This window comes from Pomacea canaliculata, linkage group LG4 (assembly GCF_003073045.1).
Source record: "Pomacea canaliculata isolate SZHN2017 linkage group LG4, ASM307304v1, whole genome shotgun sequence".
In the NCBI taxonomy this organism is placed as follows: Eukaryota; Metazoa; Mollusca; class Gastropoda; order Architaenioglossa; family Ampullariidae; genus Pomacea; species Pomacea canaliculata.
In genome coordinates, this window is record NC_037593.1 from 29,703,769 (window position 1) to 29,729,775 (window position 26,007).

At 38.2% G+C, this 26,007-nt stretch overlaps 1 protein-coding gene across 1 annotated transcript; it reads right to left on the reverse strand.

Moving 5' to 3' along the window:
- LOC112561999 (pre-mRNA-processing-splicing factor 8) lies at positions 1–25,634 on the reverse strand. The gene is made up of 45 exons (XM_025234927.1): positions 25,519–25,634; positions 24,722–24,981; positions 22,532–22,700; positions 21,640–21,804; positions 21,227–21,442; positions 20,584–20,796; positions 20,232–20,357; positions 19,787–19,892; positions 19,354–19,544; positions 18,849–18,968; positions 18,226–18,400; positions 17,913–18,047; positions 17,575–17,709; positions 17,153–17,362; positions 16,676–16,792; positions 16,275–16,391; positions 15,989–16,078; positions 15,680–15,843; positions 15,399–15,525; positions 15,041–15,233; positions 14,356–14,543; positions 13,886–14,050; positions 13,633–13,706; positions 12,667–12,813; positions 12,198–12,408; positions 11,766–11,882; positions 11,417–11,602; positions 11,055–11,203; positions 10,688–10,780; positions 8,298–8,433; positions 8,003–8,172; positions 7,489–7,618; positions 6,460–6,606; positions 6,019–6,179; positions 5,579–5,770; positions 4,821–5,058; positions 4,458–4,586; positions 4,124–4,312; positions 3,658–3,756; positions 3,314–3,507; positions 2,423–2,804; positions 2,053–2,193; positions 1,683–1,822; positions 1,333–1,535; positions 1–957 (listed from the first exon to the last, which is right to left on the reverse strand). The coding sequence occupies exons 2-45, from the start codon at positions 24,954–24,956 to the stop codon at positions 803–805; spliced, it is 7,140 nt and encodes a 2,379-aa protein (XP_025090712.1). The 5' UTR covers positions 24,957–24,981; positions 25,519–25,634; the 3' UTR covers positions 1–802.
- Between the last annotated feature and the right edge of the window lie 373 nt (positions 25,635–26,007).

Genomic DNA, 26,007 nt, shown 5'->3' on the forward strand with positions numbered 1-26,007 from the left:
TTTATGTCAAAATTTATTTACATGTTCTCTGTTAATATGTTTCACACCCACTTCTTCCACACAGTGAATAAGTGGTGAATGAAATGGACTCCATACTGATTTAAAATCACCTTAACTAATCAAAAGAGAGATGCAAAATGTTTGGAAACAGATGTGCATGTGACCATTGACAACAAGTCTTTAACTAGTCTCAAGATAACATGCACACATTTTCTGTCTTTTAAAAAAAAATGATGATGTGAAGATTTTTTTTTTTCAAATTATTTTGTCTACAACACTTCAAATTCAATGTTTTAAACTTAGCAGAACACACAAGATTTGTGACAAAGAATGGATAACTGCAAAATTATGAAGGCCAGCCAAAGCGACCAGGCAAACGTAGAAACTGACGAGTCGTGATGAGCCGTTGGAACAATGACAACTCATGAATATACACAATAATAAACATGATGGCCCCAGAACAATGTAATAGAACACCGAAACAAGCATACACTCTCAAAATATGTGATTCATAAAAATTCAGTCTGTTAAATTTCCATTGTCACACATATTTCCAGCCCAAAGTCAAATAAGGAAAAAATGTCTTGGAAACAATGTTGTTGCTCTGAATAAGATATGAAAAATTTCTTCTTCATTCACAGCATGAGCAAGAAATATGTTCAAATTGTTAAGTTTTCTCTGTGTGCTTTTTGTCAACAAGTCAAGGGTGAAGTTTTTTTGATCCTCATCCTGAATAATAGCACAAATTCACCACATTTTTCTGTCACTAGCATTTCACTGTTGGAAATATCTCTCTGGATCTCTACGCATAAAGATCTTCTCGGTCAGCCCCCATCTGCTGTGCTTCTTCTGTAGCAGAAAAGTGCAAGAAGTGAGATGGGCGGTGTACTTCATGGTAGAACTCCTTGGGATTAGACAGTACCAGCTCATACCTCATGCTGGGGTCATGCCGCACACCTAGGATCAAAATGTTTCATTTATTTAATGAATGCAAAGTACACCATCTGAATCTTAACAAGAATGTTGAATAACTGAACAAGGAAAAGCAGTCACTTGATAAACTGAAGAAAAAAAAAACGAATCAGCATCCACTTCGCTTTGGAAGATATTTTTTCTGTTAAACAACTGCTCTGTGTGTGTAGGGTGGGGTGGGGTGGGAGTATGTGAGCATGCATGCAACAGTTTTATACTTGCCCATGTGTTTTCAATTTTTATCACTCACACCAACAAAACATACAACCCTCATCCTGATCACCAAGTAACTAATAAGCAATACAGCCAATAAGTGTATTGCTGTATTACAAAACTGTTTTTAACACATCTGATTCTTACCCATAAAGTTGTAGTTCCAGGAACCTTGGCTTGGCACCATGAAAAAGCCCAAGAATCTGTCTGACAGCAGCATCTGTACACGCTCATAATGAGATGGCAGGTAACCTTTGGGGTTGTTGCCAGTGTCCTTGTTCTGACGGCCCCACTCATAACCACTGGGGGTCAACTTATATGCAGTCAGTGAGCAAGAACCTGGGGTGAAGCTGGAAAGAAGCAAAAAGTAAATAGAGCTGCTACTCAAGAAACAAAAAGGCAGATTAAAGGGGAAAAAACCAGAGTAGTTTTATACCTCTAACAATAATAAAAGCATGACGTTATCACACAGGGTTCAACAGAAACAAATATCTTACCTGCAAGTGATAACAACTGTTTTCTCTCCATCCCAAGAAGGGTTGTCAGCCATGACACGCGCATGAGTGCTGATATCCTGGGGAGATAACTGTGGCAACTCATTGGGTTGGGTGTGGATCCAGCCAAGAGGCTCCATCTCCTGTAAAGAGCACCAAAAGAAAGCCCCAAATAATAAAAATTCAGCAAAACAATGGCAAATCAAGAGTTTAGGATCTAACTTTCCAAACACTCCCATTTCTCCCAAAAGTGCTACATCACAAACTCCATGCAGAGTCTTCTTTTTTTTAAAAATTTTCCCTCAACACAGAGAATTGTAACCATAAAAACATTTTGTTTTGTTTTTATATGCAACCAAACTCTTGCACTAACCTTCAAATACTCGTGCTCAGGCAAGATGCTGGGCAGATGCACAGTCTGGTGAGTGCCCCACTGAGGTGGCATGACAATACACCTGATCTCCTTCACTTGAGGGTTGTCAGGGGGGCTCACTCCATACATGTACCCTGCAATCTGTGGGCAGAAACCACGCCAAAAAAAATTCTTTTAGCAACAAATGTTTTGCCAACTCAGGAGCTTCTGTTGCTACTGGTTTCAAGCCTACTTTAGTCAGACACACTTCTCTGGTGCATGGTGATATAAATTAGCCATTTGGCCATGAAAAAACCTAGATAAATTTAAGGACAATACTTATCGCAAAGGACACAAACAGGTAAATCATATACAAAAACAAGTTTGTCACCTGTGCTCTCAAATCTGAGATAATGATGAATTTTTTCAGGACATTCTTGGGTAGAATGTAGGTGTAGCCTGTCTCTTTAATGTCATCTGATGACACATATATGTGGTTGGTGCGCAGGTGCAGGTTGGTGGCAGAGATGGCACGCACTCGCCACTCTGTCTTAGAGGAGAAGGTCTGTGTCTCATAATTGCTTGTAGTTGATGTGATAATCTCATCACCATGTTTGTTGACAGTTTTTGTGGTTGTGGCTGTCAGCTGTGACTGCTCTTTTGTCTGCTTCTCAATTTCTGCAATTTGTTGACGCTGGGCTGAAGGTGCCGAGATTTCCATGCCTAGAATGATGTCCCTAATTTCAGACTGTGTCAGGGAAGCCACGTTAACACTGGAACAGAGACAGAGCATGTATTATAAGACTGGAAAATAAATAAAAATGAGATACGTGAACCTTAATTTAAAACCATAAAATAATAAATTTTATTTCTAAAGCACTTTTTCCCACTAAAAAAGATGAAGGGAGGGGAAATTGGTGTTTTATGCTGAGCCAGCAACTCAGGCTACATCAGGGCAAGACAGCCAGCCCTGTAAACAAATGCCACATGTAGAGAAAGAACAGCATGCCAAAGATGAGAGCTGAACTCAAAAAATATTCATACTTGTGGGTTCTGAAGCCATAAGCAGAATATTGATGGGACACAGCAACAAGGTGACAGACCATTTTGGCTACAATGCAGGAAGTTTATGTATTCTTATTTATGAATGTTATCAGACAGAGACATAAACAGACTGGAATTATTAGGTATGAGTGACCCAGTTACCATTATTTTAGCATTTTTTTTAGTAACAAGTTGTAGATCACTTAGCGTAAGAACACATGTGATGTGAGAGACTTACTTGTTCTTCTTGCCATAATCAGCTAAAATGAGGTCCTTCAACTGCACTTCAATCTTCATCCACTCTTCATCAGTCAGAGTGGGCCAGATGTGGTGAGCCTCTGTGACAGTTGTCTTGTCTGGCTTCAGCAAGATTTTGGTCTTGTCATTGTTTACATGCAGTGCTCGAAGAATCAAGATGAGACGCGAGAACGCCTAAAGTTGGTCAAAGGAAAACAAATATGGACTTGAAAAAAAACAAGAAGTATGCTTCTTCTTTTTTTTTTAAATTGCTTACAACTTTCTTACACAGAATTCAGTGCCCAAATCACAAGGGATGTTTGATACTGGCACTAAAGGACTCACTGTGTAAGAGGAGATGGTTTTCAGCCAGTCATCGTAGAGGTTGAAAAGGACCATCTGGGGTTCAGTGGCCTTGAGGATAAGATCTCCAAACTTCTCTACCTGAATGGAAGAATGACGGCTACAATCAGAACAGAGCCACTGCGATTCAAACATATCATTACCCAAGAAAGCAACATGCTGCAGCCAGTCATCAATGGTTTGCTAGTCCACAATCAACACTAGGTCCCAACACAAGAAAGCAGCACAGTGTCCTTTCCAAACAAATTTTAAAAATCTACAAGAACGGACAAGAATACATCTGACCTGGTCATATTTCATCAAAAGGAAACAAAATCACTGCCAAGTATGCTTATCTTGTCATTAACAAAAAGCATTAAACTGCACACTTAGAGAGGTGGCCACTGTGAAGATAAACATGAACAACCAATCTATCTGCCCAACCTTGTGTTCTGAATGAGATACTCACCTTCAGACATGCCTGGAAAGGCAGCTGCAGTTCACTGCCTTTAATGACGATGTTTGGAAAGTCCAAGAGATGCACCTCAAGGGGGTCAAGCATGCCTTTGCGTGTAACAATGATCTGCTTGGGCTGTTCTTCAACTGGCAGTGAACGGATGAGGGCAGCCACTTCTTCAGCTGTCTTCCACTTGGCCAGCTAGAGGAAAATAACATTGTTTACTTTTCATGGCAACTTTTCAAGAACAAAAACAATATGATTTATTCATACTTAAGTCCCATTAATGCAATAAAGTGTGCTTTAAAAAAAAAAAAAAGGAAAAAATTGGAACCAACACACTTACCTGACCAAGACGCTTTTGACCAGCCCACACAGAGGTATGAATGATCTTTAAGAAAAGTTGACCAGTGCGTGGATTGAAAATGAAGATGGCACCATTGATAGGTTTAGTAGTCAGATTGCCCTCAAAGGTCTGTGACACAAACACAAGAAGAATGATAGCTAATACAAGCTTAATGACTTATTAGATTTTATAAACAATTGAAAAACAGCTGGAATACCAGTGCAAAACATTTACACAAAACATCTGATGCGTTTGCTTTCAAAAAAAAAAAAAAAAAATCAGTAGCCATTCTTACTCACATCATCCCTAGATTACTAAAATCTAGTAAGTCTCACTCATCTAGGGATACATAAATAATTTTACCTTGTGAATAGTCACACGGTACACATTGGTGTCATCCACAAACCAGATGATCTGGTTGGAGAAAAGCTCTCCATAGTTCTGAGAGCTGAGGTAAGGCTCAGTGGGTTCAGACGAGTACAGCTGCAGACCCTTGCGGATGCGTTCACGAAGCACATACAAGGCTGGATTTGCCTTCATGATTTTTGCCATGGACTGCTGGATAAGGGGCTTGGCACCAGGGAACCAATAGCCAAATGCACTATAAGCAGTCCAAGAAACCTCATTTCAATATTTTTATGCAATACATTAGAAAGTTGAAAAATCATTTAAATGTATGGACTGCATGTTCTAGATCAGGGGTCTCAAACACGCGGCCCACGGGACGCATGCGGCCCGCAAAACATTTTTGTGCGGCCCGCGGCCACGTCCGCGGTGTATATGTATGTTGTGCTTGGTGATTAACTCCCGTGGTGAAAATTACCCCCGTTCACAAACAATTAATTAATGTAATAAATAATTATAAAAACTTTATTTGAGCATTTAACTGCAGTGACAGTAGTGTTCGTAAAATTTAATGAAAAAACATTTTCTTTTCGTGGTGCGGCCCGCTGACTGGCTGTTACTTTCCACTGCGGCCCACATGCTAATATGAGTTTTGAGACCTCTGTTCTAGATGGTTTCATTCAGACAATGCACTCAAAAAATCTAAAAGCAATCAGTTTTATTTTCTTTTGATAGAGGCCAATACCAGAATAAGCAAGCTACTTGTCCTCCCTCACCTGTGCAAGTTGTATGCAAGGTCAATTGCAATCAGAACCCCTGTAGGGGATGGATAGATACTCATGTTGTCTGTACTGTAGTCCAGGAACTTTGCACGAGCATACCGCTCTACATCATGTGAATCATAATCACCCCATCGCAGCTGCACATCAATCCAGTATTTCTGTGTAGTTGAACCATCCATTGTATCCCTGAAAAAAAAAAAAAAAAAAAAAACATGCCCAGTGTTCTCAAAAATGTTAGTTTTATAAAAATAAAATTTTAATGTTAGCTGCATCTTCAAATTATTTTCCATCTCAGTCCTTACAAAACTGCATGTAAATGACCTAGTAAAGCTCTGCTTTTTAGATCCCTGTCTCTTGTAGGAATACTTTTCATGAATGGATTCAAATTCATATGCAAATACAAACAGCTTTTGCAAAATCCAATCATAACACACTTGGAATCTGCCAGGAGTGATGCCCGTGAGACGCTCCACTTGTAGGCAGCAAAGAGGAGAATATCTGCACATGAGCTGTTCATTTTGTATGACTTGCGAGGGTGAATGGTCTCTTTCTGCACTGTCTCAATCTCAAGTGCATCCAGTTCCTGGTCAAACACCTATGAACAGCATCAATTAAGCACAATCAGTGAATTTTGAAATAGAGCAATACATTCTCAAGCATGACTTTCTACCAATCTCTGGCAATGGTAACATAAATAAAAAGAAAAACTTCCCAGGTCCACAAACAGATAAAAAATGAAAAATAGCTGCATCAAAACTGAAACTTAAAATTTGAACAACAACAACAAAAAAAACCCCAAAACCACACAATGGCAGACATGGAAATCCATTAATACATTGTCTCATGAACAATACATCTCAAAAAATAGTCTGTACCTGACACAAATCCATGACGACGCTCTCATGGATCTTCTGCCACAGATGGGCTCGGAAGATTTGAATGAGGGAGATCTTAAGTGTGGGGATCTTGCCATGCATGAAAATGCCTGTCAGGTCCAGCTGCACTTGGAAACCAACGTACACCTATACAAGACATAGGACAAAGAACCTTAATCAAACACCAGCATGAGACACAGAACAGATTTCTCCTAAGTCTTAAGTTCAGTTTCTTGCTAGACTAGAGTAAATGTGGTTTTTTCAACCGAACTGTAAGGAGTTGGCAAACATATAACTGCTAAAGTCGTCGGCACAGAACCTTTAATATACACCTGCACAACTCATGCAAAGCAGAGGTTATTTTAGGATTTCAAAAAGAGAGGCCCCTGGGTCCTCTCAATGGGAAAAAAAGGGATCCTTAAATAAAACAACAGACCCATCAAAAAAACATTTTCACTGCATTCTCTGATGAATATTTGATATGCAACAGAATACAGTTCAAAATACTTTCTGGATCAGAAGATTAATCACATACAAATATTATTTCTTTTATTGATAAATATTTTCTTCAAACCAATTAATCTTTGTGTCCATCTTGTTGGTGCTATTAATGTTTATATGCTTCCCATCAGTCCTATAAATGCAAAGGCAGAATTTCATCAATCAAATAATAATAATGTGTACTTGTAACAAGCAGCATCATGACCAAGATAGATCACACTCTCTGCAGACCAGTAACAACAAATGAAAGATAACAGTGAACAGTGAGGTACGTACAGGCACACTGAACAACATAAAGATGATGTACACATAAAGCAATCAAGGGTTATAGGTACGTAATTCAGGGATAGTACTTTGTGAACAGATATGTTTTCAGAGAGCATCTGAATGTAGCGTTAGAGTCAGAGCGTTACGAATGTGATGTGGAAGAGAGTACCACTGCTTGGCAGCACAGAGAACATCCACTGAACACCCCCCTCCCTTGTACCACCCCCTGTGAAGTAGTTATGGAATCCTGTAAGCACTCACATTGGCTCTGTTGATGGTGGGTGACCACCAGAGGGTAAAGCGACGGTTTGGAATCTGGTTCAGACCTGACCGCTGTGCGTTGGTCAGCTTCTTGTACTTCATGGACTCCTCAAAACCACTGGCTTTCTCCCTAACAAAGACAAGCAGAACAGTTCACAATCACCAGGTGATTTAAAAATATTTTTTTAATGTTTTGTTATTAAGTTAAACCCTGAAGAGACCAACACAATACCATAATCAGTTTGGGCAATCTGACTTGCGATCTTCAGCTTGCCATCTCAACACCTACTGACTGATTCCTGATACACACCCCAACCCACACACAGAGCTTAGCATCCATAGTACTAAAGAAGGTAGACAATTTTAGGCTTTGGAAAAAACAACAACTTAGTATATATAAAGTTTGGGGAGATTGGGGTAGGATCTACATAGCAGTTTGAGCACTTAGCGGCTTCAGCTAAAATAAATGCTTTTATAAGCTGACAAAGAAATGTCCACAGGCACTCTCACTCACCAAAAGAGACCCTCCCACGTGGGAAAGTATGTGCCCTTGAACAGAGTGTGCTCCAGAATGCCCTCAACACCTCCAAGAGCTTGGATCATGTCTGTACGGTAGTTGTTGAGATTCCACAGTTTGCCGTCATGACGCTGGTGTGTCCACCAGAATGGATTCTGCTTCAAGACCTACAGATAAGTAGCCACGGGTGGGTTAAAAGCAGCAAACAAGCAAAGAATATCTGTCTACTACATTATTTTACAATTTTTTACAGAAGACTTTGTCTGAAGTGATGAAAAAATGATATCCAAACCTGGTACTGCTTGAAATCTGTTCGCACACGCCAGCCTTTGTCATATGCCAAGGTATGCCGATCTTTCTGGAACAAGGTGTTGATACGAGGAATTCCACGATCCCAACTGTCCTCGAGATCTTCAAGTGTCAAGCGTCTAGTAAAAGATTAAGAAAAAAAACATACTGACATAGTGAGGGGAAGAAAAGCATTTTTGCATATTTTTGTTCAATTGCCAATTTTAAGTACAATGTCAACTCTGAAAAGCTAATAAACAAAATCTATTCATGTAGAAGCACACAAAAGTGCTTTTAGAATTTTGGTGGGTATTTTCCTGAAATATTTCTTTCACTGCAAAATATTTGCAGCTGCAAAATATTTGCAGCCACAACTAACCAAACCTCATTCGCTATAATTTAAGGTGGGATGCCTATACCAATGAACTAAAATATTTGTTTTTAATCTTTTTTTAAGTTTTAGACCATAGAGTGTTGAAATACCATATATGTCGCACATAAAAAATGTTTTTGGGTACCTACAATGAAAATTTTGATTTTAATCAACGTTTTTCATTCAAAACGTACAAGTATTTCAAAAATCAAGACACACAATACCATATGTCATACAACAAAACTTTTAGTGTTTTTATAAACTAGAGACAGTAATCTAAAGCTTGACAGAAGAAACTTTCTCTTATCTTAAGAGGTGTAGGAGATATAACCAGTCGAACATGGTACCCACCTGTCGACTCGGCAATTGTACTTTTTTATCTTTTCAAAAGTCAATATCAGCCAAATTAATGTTTCTATCAGGATATCCCTTCTGTGAATCTTTAGTTTATACATTTCTAAATAAAACTGCAAAATTTGAATGTTGTAGCATGATCCTATCTTGAGATCTGGTGTTTTTAATTCAAGCCGTTGCATCGAAAACGGAAATCAGAAAAATTCAAGTTTAAAGATTGAAAATGAATATATCCTGTATCAGATTATTTTTGAAAAATATATGACTGAGTTTATATGTTACAATTGGCATCCTACTATGTAATTTAAGTCTATCCCAGTATCCCAGGACTATATATTTAAATTTAACAGCTTTCTAGCTCGGAAACCATTAGCTTTTTTTTTGTTCCTTTTATTGCTTTCTCGGTGCCTGGATTTCAGGTATAGCCTTATAATCTGCTTGTCTTTATTAGATTAAGCACTATTTTACTTAAGAGTTCATGCACATTTGCTTATTTATTTTAATGGTTTGTCGTTTATCATCACAATATTATTATGAGGTTACCATATTTCTTTACCTCATAGCCAAATTTATTGAAACTTCCAAGATTTACCTGATAGTGACGCTACTGTTCAGTTTCCATTTCTATGTAATCGAGATCAAATGGTTATGGGCAGGAAATATCCATCAGAAAACTTTTATAGTTCGTTCTTCCACAAAAACAGGTTGGGCAAAAATCTCCAGAAATGTTTATTATATCGTACAACAAATGTACTCAGTAAGCGAGGCATGGAGGAGGGTCGGGGAACAAAAAGTATTTATGGACTCGCTAAATAAAATTTACAGTGTGCCGTATCGTTGCGTTTCAAAATTGATAATAAAAACCTTTTAAAATCTTAATTTTCCCCACATTTAAAAGATGTTACTATCGGAATTTTATTAAATTGTCAGGGACTGTCGTTACTTGCACATCATCGCGATGTCATTTCGGCACGTGCTACTTCCCAACACTCGTGTTATTTCGTTGTGTAGTCGCTGTATTTCGCTTTTTCAACTCCAAAGAATGTTTCTTACGGCATGATTTATTTTTCTCACTCATAAATTCAACGATATTTAATAAACTATGCGCCGATCACAACTGAATTGGAATGAATCGACAAATGTCAGCCATTTTGATGTCGACGGAAGTGTTCATTGCTAGGGTCAAGACCCAATCGGATCGCGCCGTTTCAAATTTTGCACCGGAAACTATAGTGTGAGCCAATAGCAGTGGACAATACAAAAAAGAGTGACCTCATTTAGTTAAAAATAGCTTAGAAACTATTGTTACCATTGGCCTTTCACTTGTATAGCGAACTAGGGGAGAGAATGCCGGTTCAAACGGTATACAACATGTCGGCTTTCGCGTGATCGAACTGTGCGTAACCAAGGCTCAAACAAGAGCCATTTTCGGTATCAGCACGAGGTTTGGAGACAAAATCGGTGGGGGTAGGTGTGAAAAAATATTTTATAAAGCATCAAAACACAAATTTTAAAACAATAACACATCAGGATCTGTTTTAATATATGTCAAAGTACGCAAATCTGGTGTTAACTCAAAAACGACCATGGCACCAGAAAATCACATTTTACCGTATAGGCATCCCACCTTAATATCAATTTGTGAGTGAATACTGAGCAAAATTTACCTATTCTGTGCATTTGCCTCTTGCCTCTTGAGAGCATACTCAGCCCAGACTCTCTGAGAATCGATGAACTCACTTTCCCATGGCAGCACGTACCTGGAGAAAACAGCATAATTGTGAAGGAAACAAGAACAGCATGGTGGTAAACAATCAATGGAGTTAATCCATAAACAGAAGTTAGATAACAGTAAAGTCTCCCTGTCTCAATCACAAGACACTTCAAATAACCAAAATGCATTCAACAATCCTCTCAAAACCTAATATAATATTATTCAACTGTAAAAAGCTATAGGCAAATACTGCAGCTCTATAGGATTGACTAGCTTAGCAAGATGTATACCAGGTATGAGAAAATCACTTTTAACCTCACCTGTACAAGTTGGGGATCAGCTGGTCTTCATCATGACTCATACCAGAGCGGAAATGGGTGATACCAACATCTGTTTGCTTAGACCACCGCAAGTCTGACTGGGGGATGAGCACATGGCCCATGGACAACATACCCAGTCCGCCAAGCTCCTGTACATACAAATCAAGTTTCACTGATCATCATAAGCCACTTTAGTGGATGATCTGATAGATGTCATCACAACAGATAACACTGCAGTTCAAAGAACTTTCAAAATCTCAAAATGAAATACTTCAATAAATTTCACTCAACTTTAAGAAACTCTTATATAATCTCTAATATTTTGAAATAGACAAACGGCATGAAATCCTTTATTTGTATACCTTGGGAGTGTAGAAGACCACAGGAGGAAATCTGGATGGCATTTTGGAATTCAGACCAATTTTGATACGTGTCTGAATCTTGTTCTCACACTTGACAAGGAGGTCCAGTAATTCCTGGGTGTTCACAACAGCCTCTCGGAAGTAAGTCATCAGTCCAATGAGAGCAGTGTTCCACTTATTGACAATCTGAGAGAACAAAGACACCAATTTATTTATAGGCTCTCAAAAGAGGCAAGCAAATATTTGGTCACCGAGGCAATAAGTAGTAAGGTAAAAATAAAAGACTTTAGAACACCAACACCACTCTCTCCTATTCCACCTCTAAAAGAAGGAAAATAAAACCCCAGACCTTGGTGAAGGTTGTTGATCCTGAGGCCATGAGGATCTGGCGCACACGGTTGTGGAAACGATTCATCGATTCTTCATCCACTCGCAAGAAGCACTGTGCAGTTCGTTCTTTAGTCACCTATTACAATGTAAGTGAGACATTGCTATGTTGATAAATGAAGTATCAAAACTTATATCTTATTTCTGTAATCTCACCCACAATTTTAAAATTGAAAATGGACAAAACAAACAACTGTAAACCACATTCAAGTGACTCATAACGGACACACAACTCATTAAGGATCTCTTGTGACGAAAGCAAGTGAGACATCATCCCAGTAAACTGGGGGTGGAGGACCAACAACATGGCCCATAAAAAGCTCTTCTTCTAAAAGCAAAAAAATGATCTGGCAAGAGATATACATACAATCCTAGTATTCTTTTATTTTCTCACCTCATTCTGAAGATTCCAGACTCCATCTTTGTGTGTGAACTCTTCATGTGTAGTACGACACTTGGGCAGTATGCGGCACTCAAAGCCACACATGTTGAACAAGAGGTTGGGATTGTCCTTACTGTACACTGAGACAAAGCTGTTCTCCCACTGAATGGTGGTGACAGATCTTGGCAGGCGATTCTTTATGTCCCAGAACACAGCTCGACCACTGGAACAAAGCAGGGAGCTTTGTGACAAGAAGCAATTGAAATTTATAGAATTTAAAAAATTTCTTTCACAACATTTATTTGATGTTGCAATTACACCACTGCATGTACAACACCAAATGTACAATCATAGTATAGAGCAACAGGTACATAATAAGTAAATACTAGAATTTATGTGTATGCCAATAAGTATGCACAATCCAGCGAACATGAAATAGAGGCAAACTATTCATTTGAATAAGTGCAGGAGTAACACTCACAGATTGACGTCATGCTTCATGAGACGCATGCGGGAGTCACGGGGCCAACACTTCTTGTTGTTGTAGCCAACAATGTTTTCATTGTTGGGATCAGGATGCTCTGTAAGGTATCGCTGAATCAGGTCACGCGCCTCCTCTGCACTGAACCTATGATGGAAAGAACAGAAGTGGTCATCAAAGTGTGCATGTATTCTCTTTTTATGTCTCACACTTACACACACAGGAAATGCACTCACTCAAGCACAAATACATATAGAACCCTCAGTGAACCTCTAAAGATATCACAAACATGTTCTCAATAACCTCTACAGTCAAATCTCGCTACTATGCCACCTACCGGGACCGAGCGAAAGTAGCATAGTAGCGAGAGTGGCATAGCAGCGAGGGTTCGTTAAAAAAGGCTTTATTTGCTCAAGTTATCCGTCAGTCCAAAGCTCTCACGAATCGTCGCCTGGCGCTAGCTGTCTCCTCTCATTCTCCCCTCACCTCTTCATCCTCCACCCCTCCCAACCACATCCGCGCATCTGCATGCTGTCGCTAGTCGACACCCTCCCGCTCTCCCTGTCACCCGGCCAGCGACCACCACCCACTATCGCCAGCCTCCACTCTCCCTGTGTGCGTGCTATGTTCCATCCCACCTAACTGCGATGTCCCACACTACCTTAATTATACATGTAATAATCGAGCACTGCGCGGAATTTCACAACTTATGCCTTTTAACAATCACACAAAAGTGGCATAGTAGCGAGAGTAGGGGGTGGCATAGTAAATTTATTTTGCATTGAATTTATAGTCGGGACCGACCAAAAGTGGTATAATACCGAGAGTGGCATAGTAGCGGGGTGGCATAGTAGCGAGATTTGACTGTAATTGTCTTCATGATTTTTTTGCAGCAATTATGTTTAAGTGATTAGGGAGCATTTTCTTGCAGAAACATAAAATTAGTGAAATGAAGTTAGTACTCACCTAAAGAATATGTGAATACGGTCGATGTAGCGTGAATACAATCTGATGGGGTGGGCTATTTCAGTGACTGTGTCCTGCAAACATACGCAACAGGCCGCTGAATGATTCTAGAACACAAAATCTGTTCTGTGCATAGTTTAACAAATTCTGCCATTGTTGGCAACCAGCACCAATCTTCTATACACTTCTAGTTTCCAGTGTATTTGCTTTGCATGCTAAACACATACACTTAGCAGTATTCCATAACTCTTACCTGGAAAGTCAAGAAATCATTAGGCATTTGTGGTGGACCTGCCATTTCACTAGCACGATGCAAGCCAAGGACCAAAAGATCCAGAACCAGACCATAGAACTGCACTATAAAAGATGCAAACTGCAGACCACGGATGATACCATAGGAGTTGGTATGGTTCATGTCCTGTAGAACACAAAATAGAGCTCAAAATGTTGAAAAGGACAACAAAAAATATCTTCCTAAATATCAATAACATATGAACATTAATAAACTGCAATGTCATTTTAAGGAAAGCCCTGTTCTTCAGTTTGAAGTTTCTTGCTCATTAATAGTGAATGTGAATTTTGGGTTTGCCATGTTTAACATATTCAAGAAGATAAAGTCCATATGCATATTTCACAAACATTTTCTGCGTTATGTAAGATAATAAGAACAGAAAACAATATTCATACATATTACCATATCCTTAATCTTTGCATGTTGCCCACCTTGTAATTAATGACTACGTTATTCTTAGCTGTCATGTAGTCAGCAATGTTGTGGTCCACAATCAGACGCAACAGTCTGTTTAACAACGTCAAGTCAATCTTCTCGTACATCTTTTCAAAAGTGGATTCCATCATGACATTGCACTCTCCTTCAGAAGTGTCCCAGACATCCTGCAGGTTGTTGATGCCTGTTCACAATTCACAAGTGCCCTGTTGTTACTAAAGAAGCCTACATAACTTTGTTTATTATCCTGCTTGCTTAAAAGACAACTAATCCCCATCATCTGAGCTGCACAATAATAATAAAGAAAAGTTCGTGGCACTGGAAGCTATTTTAAATAAGGCTGCAAAATGTTATTATTATAGCACAACTCAGTCCCATGATTTTTCATACCTACCTTCAGTGTAGCATATAAATATGACCATTTTCTACGGTGTTTTTTAAAAAAGTTATTTGCTTTAAGTTACAATCATCTTAAAACTTTTAAACCTTTTTCCCATTGCTGATTTTATTTCACATTTTTAAAAATAAAAACACATTTGTACCTATTTATTATATGTTCATGTTTGTGAATTTGGTGTTATCTCAAATTGGACCATGCAACCCCAAAACCACTATTTCCTCTAACTTTAAGAAACAGAAATGAATTTCTACTGCATGGAACAAAAGCAAAACTTTACTCACCCTGGCACCATTTGTAGGTAAGTAGTGGAGGAGGTTCTGCATCAGATGGTTTGATCCATGGTGGGAAGAGACGGCGCTTGTCTGCCTCATACCACAGGTACTGATCCAGGTAGGCATCTGTAATCTTCTCCAAGGGCTCTACATCATAGACTGGGATCAAGTGACTGTACAGGTCCATAAACTCGATGCCCACCTAAAAAAATAGACAATGTTGTGCATTCTTTTGATGCCCTTACTAACTTATTTGTCTGTTTTCCTTCTCTTCATTGAGAAATGCATGACTAAAATGACATTTTAATTTTTTTTTTTAAAAAAAGGTTCTTGCATACAGCTGCATGAGTGAAAATCATTTGCTAACCTCTTTAAAAGCTCTTTGTGTTAAAAGGTGACGCTTGATCCTGGACAATGCCTCGTGAGGATTGTCGTACGCCTGTTCAATCAGACCCAGCTCTTCTCGTTGAGACTGGTTCAATCGGCTTTTCACACTGCACAAAGAAAAGAATACGAGTCAGATATACAAAATACTGTCTTGTAGAAAGAAAATAAAAAGCATTATCTAATGTTATCTGATCTAGCATTTCTTTTAAGCATTAGGGAAACAGTTTCAATTTAATAATCTCGCAGCCTTGCTAAATATACCTGTAAGCCTCTTTTAGTCGCTCCAGAGCAAGAATGAGCAGCTTGGTGTCATGCTTGTAAGACAGCGGTGGGAAGGGAATAGGGGAGAAGCGCCGACTTTCCAGCCAGTGCACCATTGTTGTGTAAATGGCCACAGCTTCTTCTGCTGTAATGTAGGGACCATCCTACAAACAATTTCAACATCAAGTTATTTGTACAGCTCCATAACAAAAATTTTAAATTCTCTCAACTAAAGGATAGCACATTTTTTTCTATAAGCTGAGAATATAATGTACCAAAGAAAACAAAGAGAATTAAAAAAAAAGTGACCTTCAGGTAGTTGTGTTGTCTCTCCTGTTCAGCTTTCAGGTATAGACGTGTCAGGCGCCCCAAGTTTTTCTTGCAGACTGTTTTGTCCACCTAGCCAACATAAACCACATATACTGGGGTAAGGCCTATGATGCATCACCCAAAACTTGAAGAGTCATCTCAACAGAAGTTTACAAAAAGCAAGTCACAACTATCCAAGATCTCACTTTCACATGCTTCAAAAACTAAATATCTACATCAAGTTGGTTTCCACCATTTAAAGCCAAGCATAAAGAAAATCCCTCACCGTAGCACCTCTGCGGATTCGCTCACGGTTGTAGTGAGCAGTGTTGGTCCACCAGTCAGCTTTGGCCTTCACATAACGCAGGATCATGTTCTCAATGGGAGTGGGCAAACCTGGTACCTGTTGGCATAAATATTTCATTTAATCATAATCAGGTCACCAGTCAACCTCCTAACAATAGGTGTATAAAGGCTTAGGTTGCCTCTTATTTTCCTGCAAATTAAGAAATGAACAACTTCATTACTTTTTATTATCCTTAACAAAAAGGGATTTTTGTTCTTATATCAGAAGGAATACCAGACAATCACTAAAACAGCAATACTTTATAAATAATCTAATTAACAATAATAAAATAGTAGCAGGCAAAAGTTAAAACAAAGACTCCTATTTTTTTTAAAGAATACCTTCCAGGGAATGTTGGCTTTCCAGCACCTCCAGGCTTCTGAGAGATGCTGCAGAATAGTCCTGGCCTTGTTCTGCTTGATACCCTCCGGCATCATGTCCAGTATGTCATGCATGACCTGCAAGAACACACACATTGCAGACCATATGCTAGGAAAAGAACAAATCATTCTTTCACCATACCTTAATAATAACTTTAGCCTCTGAGGAATAATCCAACCAATTTTTTAAAAAGCCCGCATGACTGTTCTTATACAGTTTTTATGTGGGGTTTTTTTTTTTTAGATATTAAAATGGTTGCATGGCTGTAATAATTATAGTTTCTTTCATCTTGCGTTTGTTGCTCAAGTTTCAAGCCTAAAATACTGCACATGCTGCTAGACTAGTCTATCTTAGACATAGTTAAATTTAAGAGCAAAAATTTGCTAGATATGAGAAAATGAAAGCTGTAGAAGACAAATAATTTAAACAACACTTACTGCAGCTCGCAGCTCCAAATCAAAATGACTTTCAACACGCTGCTTTGTAACAGTTTTGGCCACGCCCTTTGAATGACGGCCCTCAAACTGGCGTGACAGAAGATTTCCAAGCCAGCGTTCCAGGAGCGGTGTGATGCCTCGCATGAAGAACATCCAGACACGCCATCCTGGTGCCCAGAATCCACACCCCGGCCCCTTGGTAACTGGACCCTTTTAAAGTTTTAAAAATAAATATATATTTTAGCAAGATATTATGACCATACTACTAGTAGAAGAGGGGAGAGAGATGGGTGCTAGTGTGGATGCATGTACACATTAATTTGTGAATTCAATATAAAAATTCATTTAGCAGTCAAGGATATCAAAGAATTACACTTCACACCAGGAAAATAACTAGTTTATTTTTAACATCATGAACTCACAGTGTTGAAGCGGTAATAGATCAGGTGCTTGAGGTCTTTGCACATGCGGATTTGCCTCATTAGCTTGTACTTGTAGCGGTACATGCCAGTCAACTGCCCAACATGGGCAAAAATGTACTGCAGTCCGTCTGCCAACTGAAACCATACACCATTTCATAAGTACTTTTTCCATACATTCATAAAACTGTATTGTCGACTAAATGAAAAGTATTAAAGAATACATGCTAACAGTACATTAGAAATAACCTCAAAAATGGAAGATATTGAGGACAGAAAAAGAAGAATATAAAGTTTCCTTTTTCCCACTCCTCCTCACTGTTAACAAGTAATGAAAATACCTGAAAGGCATCAATGTTGCCAAGGCGGTACTGAACGTGGCTGTCCACAATGAGTTTTGTTAAACGCAGAATTTCACGGCATAAGTGAAAGGCATTCCCAAACCGGGACTTTTTGCGTTCTTTAGTGGTCAATGTCTGCACATCAAGAGAGACAAAATTTTTTAAAATGAGTTTTAATCCTTTTAATTCTGTGGCACTTTTAAAATTTCTTCAGACAGAGAAAAATACAACTAGCTCAAACAAACAAAATATCATATACAGCCATTTTAAAACACAATTTTATAGCACTTTTTGTCTCAAATGTGTTTCTTACCTTCACAGGCTTGAGATTGAAATTGTAGTCCAGATGAAGATAATTGAGGTTCTTGCGATGGATGAGAAGGTTGAGCATGTTGTAACCTTGTCGGCACACCTGCAGACCTACCTCCACCCAGTCCAACTGTGTTGTTTGGAAGAACTTTGTAGCCTTGAAGGATCGAAACAAGTACCTGCAACAACACCCATAAACTGTGTACAGCAAGCATTACTAACCGCATTTCCTGCATTACCGTTTCTTAACTCATTTTTGTTTACCTCAAACTGAAACCTTGCCACCAAGCAATGTTTTGCCAGAACACTAATCCTGATCTTTCTTCTGTGATCACTTTAGTGGGATTAGCAGGTCTTTGCTCACCTTGCCAAGGGAGACAATTATTTTTTCAGGTACTTTCCTGAATATAACTTTTATGAAACTCTTGTAAGGCACGGAGTTTAAAAGAGATGGGCACTATCCTCACCAAAACTAACCATGAGAAAAGTGAGGTCTCTAACCTACAAAATACCCATACTTTTTAAAATTCCCTCAGCCACTTTCCCCATCATGAAATAAAGCGGGTAGATATCTGCACCTGTGCAGAATCAGCAGCAAAACTAACTTGTCATTTCATATCTCTTTACCTTTTCTTTTGCGCTTTGGGAGGTTTGTGCTTCAGGGCATTCAGTACATAGTACTTGAGAAGCTTCTGATAAGACACTCGCACTTTCACAGGCATGTTGGCCGGACAGTGTTCACGATACCTGGCCAAGGAAACAAAATTATTTCAGATACTAAGCATGTGATACCAATCAATAATTAATCAATCAAGCCTACAATAATTTAAAAACTCAAAAAAAGTCTTTCTTACACTGAATAGTGTATTACCATAAGCCCATACTGCCAAAATAGGATCGCCGCATGGTAATGTCAACATTTTTCAGATGGCTTTTCTAAGAAGCAATTCTAAGAAGCAGGAACAATAACTACAATTTCAGCCCTCATAGTCACAAGCAGAGTGCATGACATTAAGGCTAAAAAAACTGTGTTCTTAGGGAAATAGAAGAGATAAGCTGTTTTAACCTTGACCCGTACCCAAAATGGAAGCCTTACAAACCAATGGCAGTATCGGACATTTCCACCTCTTACCATGTCTTTACAAGTGGTACATCAATGGCACGTCGGGTCCGCCCAGACCGAAGGTTGAAGGGCCGTGGAGCCCAGAGCAATGCTATGCCATTGGCTGTGTTGTCACTGTACAGGGGTGTGTCACTTAAGAATGGTTGGACATACTCAGGCAGCTCGAAGTCCTCATCATCATCAATGATGGGATCTGAAGACTGTAAATTTATGGAAATATGTAACATTCACAGAAACAAGCCAAAAAAAAAAAAAAAAAAAAAGGTATTTTTAAGATACGTTATATATACCTAAGGAATTCCCATTTCAAGCAAAACTCTCTATTACTATTATTCACTCCATGCAACACTGAAAAACATTGACTATTTAATTTCATCATTTTCAGAATGAAAGGTATTTCCTGAAAACTAAAAATACAGACAAGCAAATAGTGATCTGCTACCTTCACTGCTGTTCGATGAGAGATAGGGTTAATGAGAGGATCAAAGTAGAAAGCAGGCAAGTCAGGATCTTCTGTCTTGATGAAGACAACATTGGGAGTATGGTACCTAAAAATGGCAAGCAAATGTCAGTTCACTTAGGGAACTATGCAACATTTCTTTTCAAAGAAGCTTTGCAATAAATGTCACAATCACCACCGGTGGAATGCTGTAACACCCACACTCACTCTCGGTTTCCACCCATACATTACTTTAAAAAAAAAAAAAAGTACAAAAGAGTAGACTATTTTTCAAGACTTTTTCTTTGCTCAACACATAATTTGTTATGACAATTTTGCTTCTTTTCAGAATTTTTAAGTGCTATGAATAATAATACTTATAATATTTTCTGATATCTCCTTTTCTGAGAACCAGAAAAATAAAATAAAGAGCAAAAATGTTGTTTACCATGGTAAGTGGACCTGGAAAGGCATGTTGTTGTACAGGTAGGGAAAAGCAATGCGGTACTCTGTCCGCACTGGCTGCCTGATGATTATCTTGTTTATATCATTGAACTCGTTCCAGTCCTCATCCCTGTCATTATCAAACACTATTTACTAATAATTTCTAAAACATCATCCAGTTTAAATTCCTGAAAATACTTCAGGGAATACTTTAACAATACCTTTGTCTAAACTTAAATTGCATGAATGAAAATGAAATTACCATTGAAGTACAATGGTTTTCTTCCTTAACAAGCATGAAAGCAAAGACACAACATTACCTTAAGGCTAGCAAAAAGTTTAGAATAAACACTTACTGCAGCTCCCTGTCTTTAACCAAAGGTTCAAATTTGGGGCCTCCTGGGATGGCCAGATTAAGAGCTTTGGCTGTGAAGAAGGACTTCAAGTCAAAAAGGTAAAAGTAGTTGTCATCCACCAAATCGGTGAGCAGTGGATTGGCCAGATGGTATAGGATAGACATAATAGGCAGGGTCAACTGCCACTTGCGATATGTTGGCCCGTTGACAAACCTTTGCAGAACATATTTATGAAAATCTGTATAGTATCTGCAAATTCCGAGTCATTTTTTAAAATTATATGACACATGTTCCCTTCATGATATGTACATGGCGATACCAGCATTCTTAACCAATACTTAAATATGTTTACTTTAGCTGCAAGTCATACCTTTCCAGGCATGCCAGTGGTTTACAACAAAATTTTCATCAGGTCAAATACTCTGCCAAATTTAAGATCAACTAAGACAGCTACCCAACAGAGATATCGCAAACAAATCCACACAATACTGGCCATGAAAACCTGCCATTGCAGACAACAAAGATGCACTACCTGGACAGCTCAAATGGCTTTAAGCATATCTTCTTGCCATTTACCTAAGGGGATCTATAGGCTATTGTCTTTGCCCATCACAAGAGCAGTAATCCAAAGGAGCAAACTTACTTTGTGTCAATGAGTGGCTTGTGGTCATAGTACCACTCCACTACAGCCTTGTTTTCTTCAGGGTCATGCTCCATCTGAATGGCCTCCAATGGCTCCACATCCATGACGTTGTCAGCATAATCCAAGGGAGGTTCTTCATCATCAAAAGGTGGAAAACGCATACGCTTGAAGTGGCGACGATCTCTTTTCTCTCGACGCATCATTATCCACATTGTTCTGATAGACAAAGATGCCATAAAGCAGCATTAGAATAACATGCAATTAGAGAAATCTCTGAAAGATCTTCTCTATGTTTAGCCCAAAGTTAGAGTAAAAGATACAAACCAACAACAAATATAATCAGTGAGCCAGACTGAAAAGACATGAGTTTCAAAGCGTCAACAATGCAAACATTTTAAATGGCCGTTACTCACCCCCACTGTGATATGTAGATGGGTTCAATGACCCATGGAATTTCATTGACAAATGTGATGGCCCCAGTGATATGGTAGAGAACCTTAACATCACGAATCTGTTCCCAAGGCATGGGCATGTTTTCCAGCAGCTTCATCACTGCATGGGGCATGTACTTCAGAGCACTGTGCATGCAAACATAAAATATGTGCATTAACATACATACTAAAAAAAAAATCTGTTTTACAGCATTGCATCAATTACTGGCTTCGATATATAATAGCGAAAAGGTTTGCATTTGAAAAATTTATCACTGTCACAGTTCTAAAGATGCACAATATTTATCTTTAGAGTCTTTTATCAACCAGTCTTTATATTTTTCTTCCCTTAGCCAGTTCTGAAATATTTTTTGAATTGTCGAGAAGACAAAGAAACATGGTCATCCATCAAGACTAAAATCTTGTGAAATATACGTTCTCGTCGTGAACAAGACTTGGCAGTCATGTGATCAAAATAGCAGAGGGACGAAGAATTGTCTGCATTTTGTGCCAAAGTCGATTCCGAAAATAAATCTGGGGATCTATACGAGGCATGAAAAATAAATCTATGGTAATATTTTATTGATATAATGACTTGTAAGGGTCACAGAGAAAATGTAAGGACGTGTGTGAGGAATTGTAAGAACCGCATGGGAAATATAAGGACTTCTAAAAATTCTCTACATATGGACTTGTAAGGATAGGTAAGGACCCTGTGAACCCTGATTTTATAAAGTATTACAATTGAAGGGGTAAATCTAGCAGAATTTCTTAGCATTCAGATTAATAAATTATGATATACGACACTAAATGATTGAGATATATGACACAAAATATCAGAAGGCTGTATATCGAGTCATAAACTGCCACTTACCCAAGGTAGACACGCTTATCATGCCGAAATTTTCGATTAGTCATGTCACCATGATCTCTAATTATCTTTCGTATGTGCTCTGGTGGCATATCTTCTTTCTGTGCATCAATAAAACCAAACTTCCGTTTTTCTGCATAACGCTTGGACTGAAGTTGTTGCCATTTGCGAGCTGCAACAAAATTAGTTTTAGATAAAGTAATATATTGGTGATATCAATGTAAATCCTTAAAAATAAAAAACAATCACATGCTCATATTTCTTTAAAAAAGTTTTTTGAACTCGATTGTGCACTCTGGAGGACTATAACCACAGAGAACACAACATTTGACAGCAATCTTTAAGCCTCTAAATAATTGTGAACTTCTTTAACCCAAAGGATTGTTTAAAAAAAGAAACTGCTGCATTCTTTCAATGGAATCAACTGTCTAGTTTAACATAATTTGAAAGTTATTTCCCGCTAAAGGAAAACAATGGAAAAGAAATGAAATCAAAAGTAAACAAGCATGTATCATTTCTAGTTTTTGACTGAAATAAGATCAAAAATCTTCAGAAGGATATAGTTTTATAATGAAAATGCCAATGTAACTATTTGTATTGTAAAGTATGATTGTGAGCATTTTTTTTTTAAATCTTACAGCAATAATTATCAAAACCAATGCTGTAAATGACAATGTGCTCTGTCAGAATGTGTTGTATTTTTAGAGCTAAACTTTGGTTAGATCTCAGGTAGAGATATGCAATAGGACATTTCCCACCTCCCACCCCAAGAATGCAATTTTTGGGCATAACATGTAATTAAATTATGGACTTTTATGTGTGAACAACTCTTTGTGCACAAATTATTGTTTGAAATATGATTACCATCATGAATTAACTATAAACCTTTTTAAATTTTTTAAAGTGTAAACTGCACTGTCTTTTAAAGGCAAAATGGTCATTGAATATGGTGTCAAGATCAAATTTAGATGTATCATTGTGAATTAAATAGCAGTGAAGCTGCTATGCAATTATCCACATAGAAGTAAAAAGTCTAAAATGTTTTACATCAGTTCTATTGAAATTGTTGTGTTTGCATCTATTTCAACAATATAATCAGTTTGATATCAGCTAGAGCAGTGGTGTCCAACCATTTTCCCCCGAGGGCCACACAGGACAAGGTATAAAATCTTGTGGGCCAGAAAATGGAAATTTGGCCAGAATCAAGATGTTTAAGATGAAGTTATGTTGTGTCTGGTTAAAATGAGCGGGGCGTAGGTTGGGCACCCCTAAGCTAGAGAGTGTGTTAGTAACATATTCAAATTTTCTCAACCTGAACATCTCATTATTTTATCAGTGGGAAGTAAGACGTTTATGCCAAAAAGCCCTTGAAGAGTGGTAAACAGCACATTGGTGATTTAGTTCGTTGCCTCTAACAATCAATATTATTGCAACTGTGCACTAACAGGTAAAACAGTTTTCTACTTTTCTTTTTACTATATCCTGCACGGAAGCAGGCAATGATAGGGAATGTCTTAGTTTTATCATTTCTTCCATTTTTAGCCTGGCCTCTGCTCTGTTAAGCACAGGGAAGAAAGCTCCTTCACAATGTTAATAATGATAATGTAAGCTTTTATTGCGCAGCATCCTAGCCAAAGCCAGGCTCTCCAAACACAAAAACACAATACTAAGAAAATTCCTGTGGCGCTCTCTATGAAGTAAATGGGAATGTCAGGTTGTTCTTTAGCCAGATTACATTCACAGACTAAGATGCCAGTGAGACAGATCTACAGATCGGAAAGTTATTTGACTAGAGCAGAATCGACAAATAACAAGAAATATAGATCAAAGGTCAGGAGAATTTCCACATAATCACAAAACAGAAACTGCAGTAAAATGTTGAAGTAGACAACTGTTTGGCACTGTTGGAACGACTTGTAAAAATAAAGAAACTGTGATGGTGTTAGCCAGAGAAGACTAACGGCAATGAGAGTTAACATCAGAAAAGGAAAAAACAAAACACCACAGGCAAGTAAACAGTCCAAATCCCAATGCTGATGATGTTATAAAAAGCAATAAAAGTACCACAAATCCAAACAGAAACCAAAAATGGCAAGAGCAGGCCCCCCTCAAGCCTCTTAGGCAAATGGACACCCACGTTACCGACACTAACGTTACACGTTAGTTCGTTACCGAACTAACACTCTTCTGTACCTTTTTCTTGTAGTTTTTCCTCAGACATGTAGTCTGGAACCTTTGGTTGAGTTTGTGGTGGAGGTAATGGCTGCGGCTGCGGCTGTGGTGGTGGTGGCATTGGCTGCGGGGCAGCTACCTGCACCTGAACTGATGTGGTTACAATCTGTGGTGCCAGTGTCTGTTGTATCAGCGGAATTTGACCCACGATAAATTGCTGTCCACCAGGACCAATCACTGTATATGGAAAAGCCATGATGGCTTCCTGTTCTCACACCTGCCTGCACAGACAAACGATTTTGTCATGAGAATTTCAAACGTTGAAAAAAATAATGAAAATTAAGATTTTATTGAAATATGTCCTGTGTTTATTTCCAGATGTATATATAAGATTTATGAGAAAATCCTTTATTTATTCAGCAGCAACTGACTGCAACAAAACAAGTTTGTCTTTATTCTGATATAACAATACCATACACAAGAGTACAAGTCAAAAACACAAGTCAACATTCTGTATTTTGTATACACTAAATACCTCAGAACACTCAAACGAAGACATATATTTCTACGTTTAACATATAATCTAAAAACGTACAAAAAGAAATTAACGTAACCTAGAGTAAAAGGTCTTGATTCCTCCGCAAACTAAACTTGCAATAATAGTTCATTATAAAATGAAGTCGAGTCAATCAAAACCCATTTCCCGGCACTAGAAAGTACGATTAACTTTTGCTACCTACATTCTAAAGCATGTATATGATCAAACATTTATTGAAATAACAGCAAGTACTAGTTTGGTAAAACTCTGAGAAACTCACTTTGTCGTATTTAAATTATGAAATCACTGAACAGAATGTATTTTGCGCCTCACAATGCGTTTTTGGAACGAAAAACCATGGCCACCGGAAATAGTGGCTTGACCACGTGATCATTAAAAAAACCAAATCCATTTCGAAATAAGATTTTGATAATTTGTTAAAGAAAAATTAGGCAGAATTTTAAAGAAATAGTGTGAAATATGCTTTTTCTTAATTTAGATTTTTATTAAAATTTACATTTTAAATATAGCTGACTATTAAAAGATAATAATTTCGAATGGCTTAGTTGTCTCCCTTCGATCGGCAAGTTCTTGGCGTGAACAGCAGTTGAGTACCGGTCGACTTGACCATCTACTGATTCGACCATGACAAGTCGATTCAACTGCCAAATGCAGTTACTATTCAGTATAGTGACACGTTTGTTGTTCGTTGTTTGTACACAAAACAAAATGACATTTTTTCTAGACAAATTAGTCAAATGATATAATA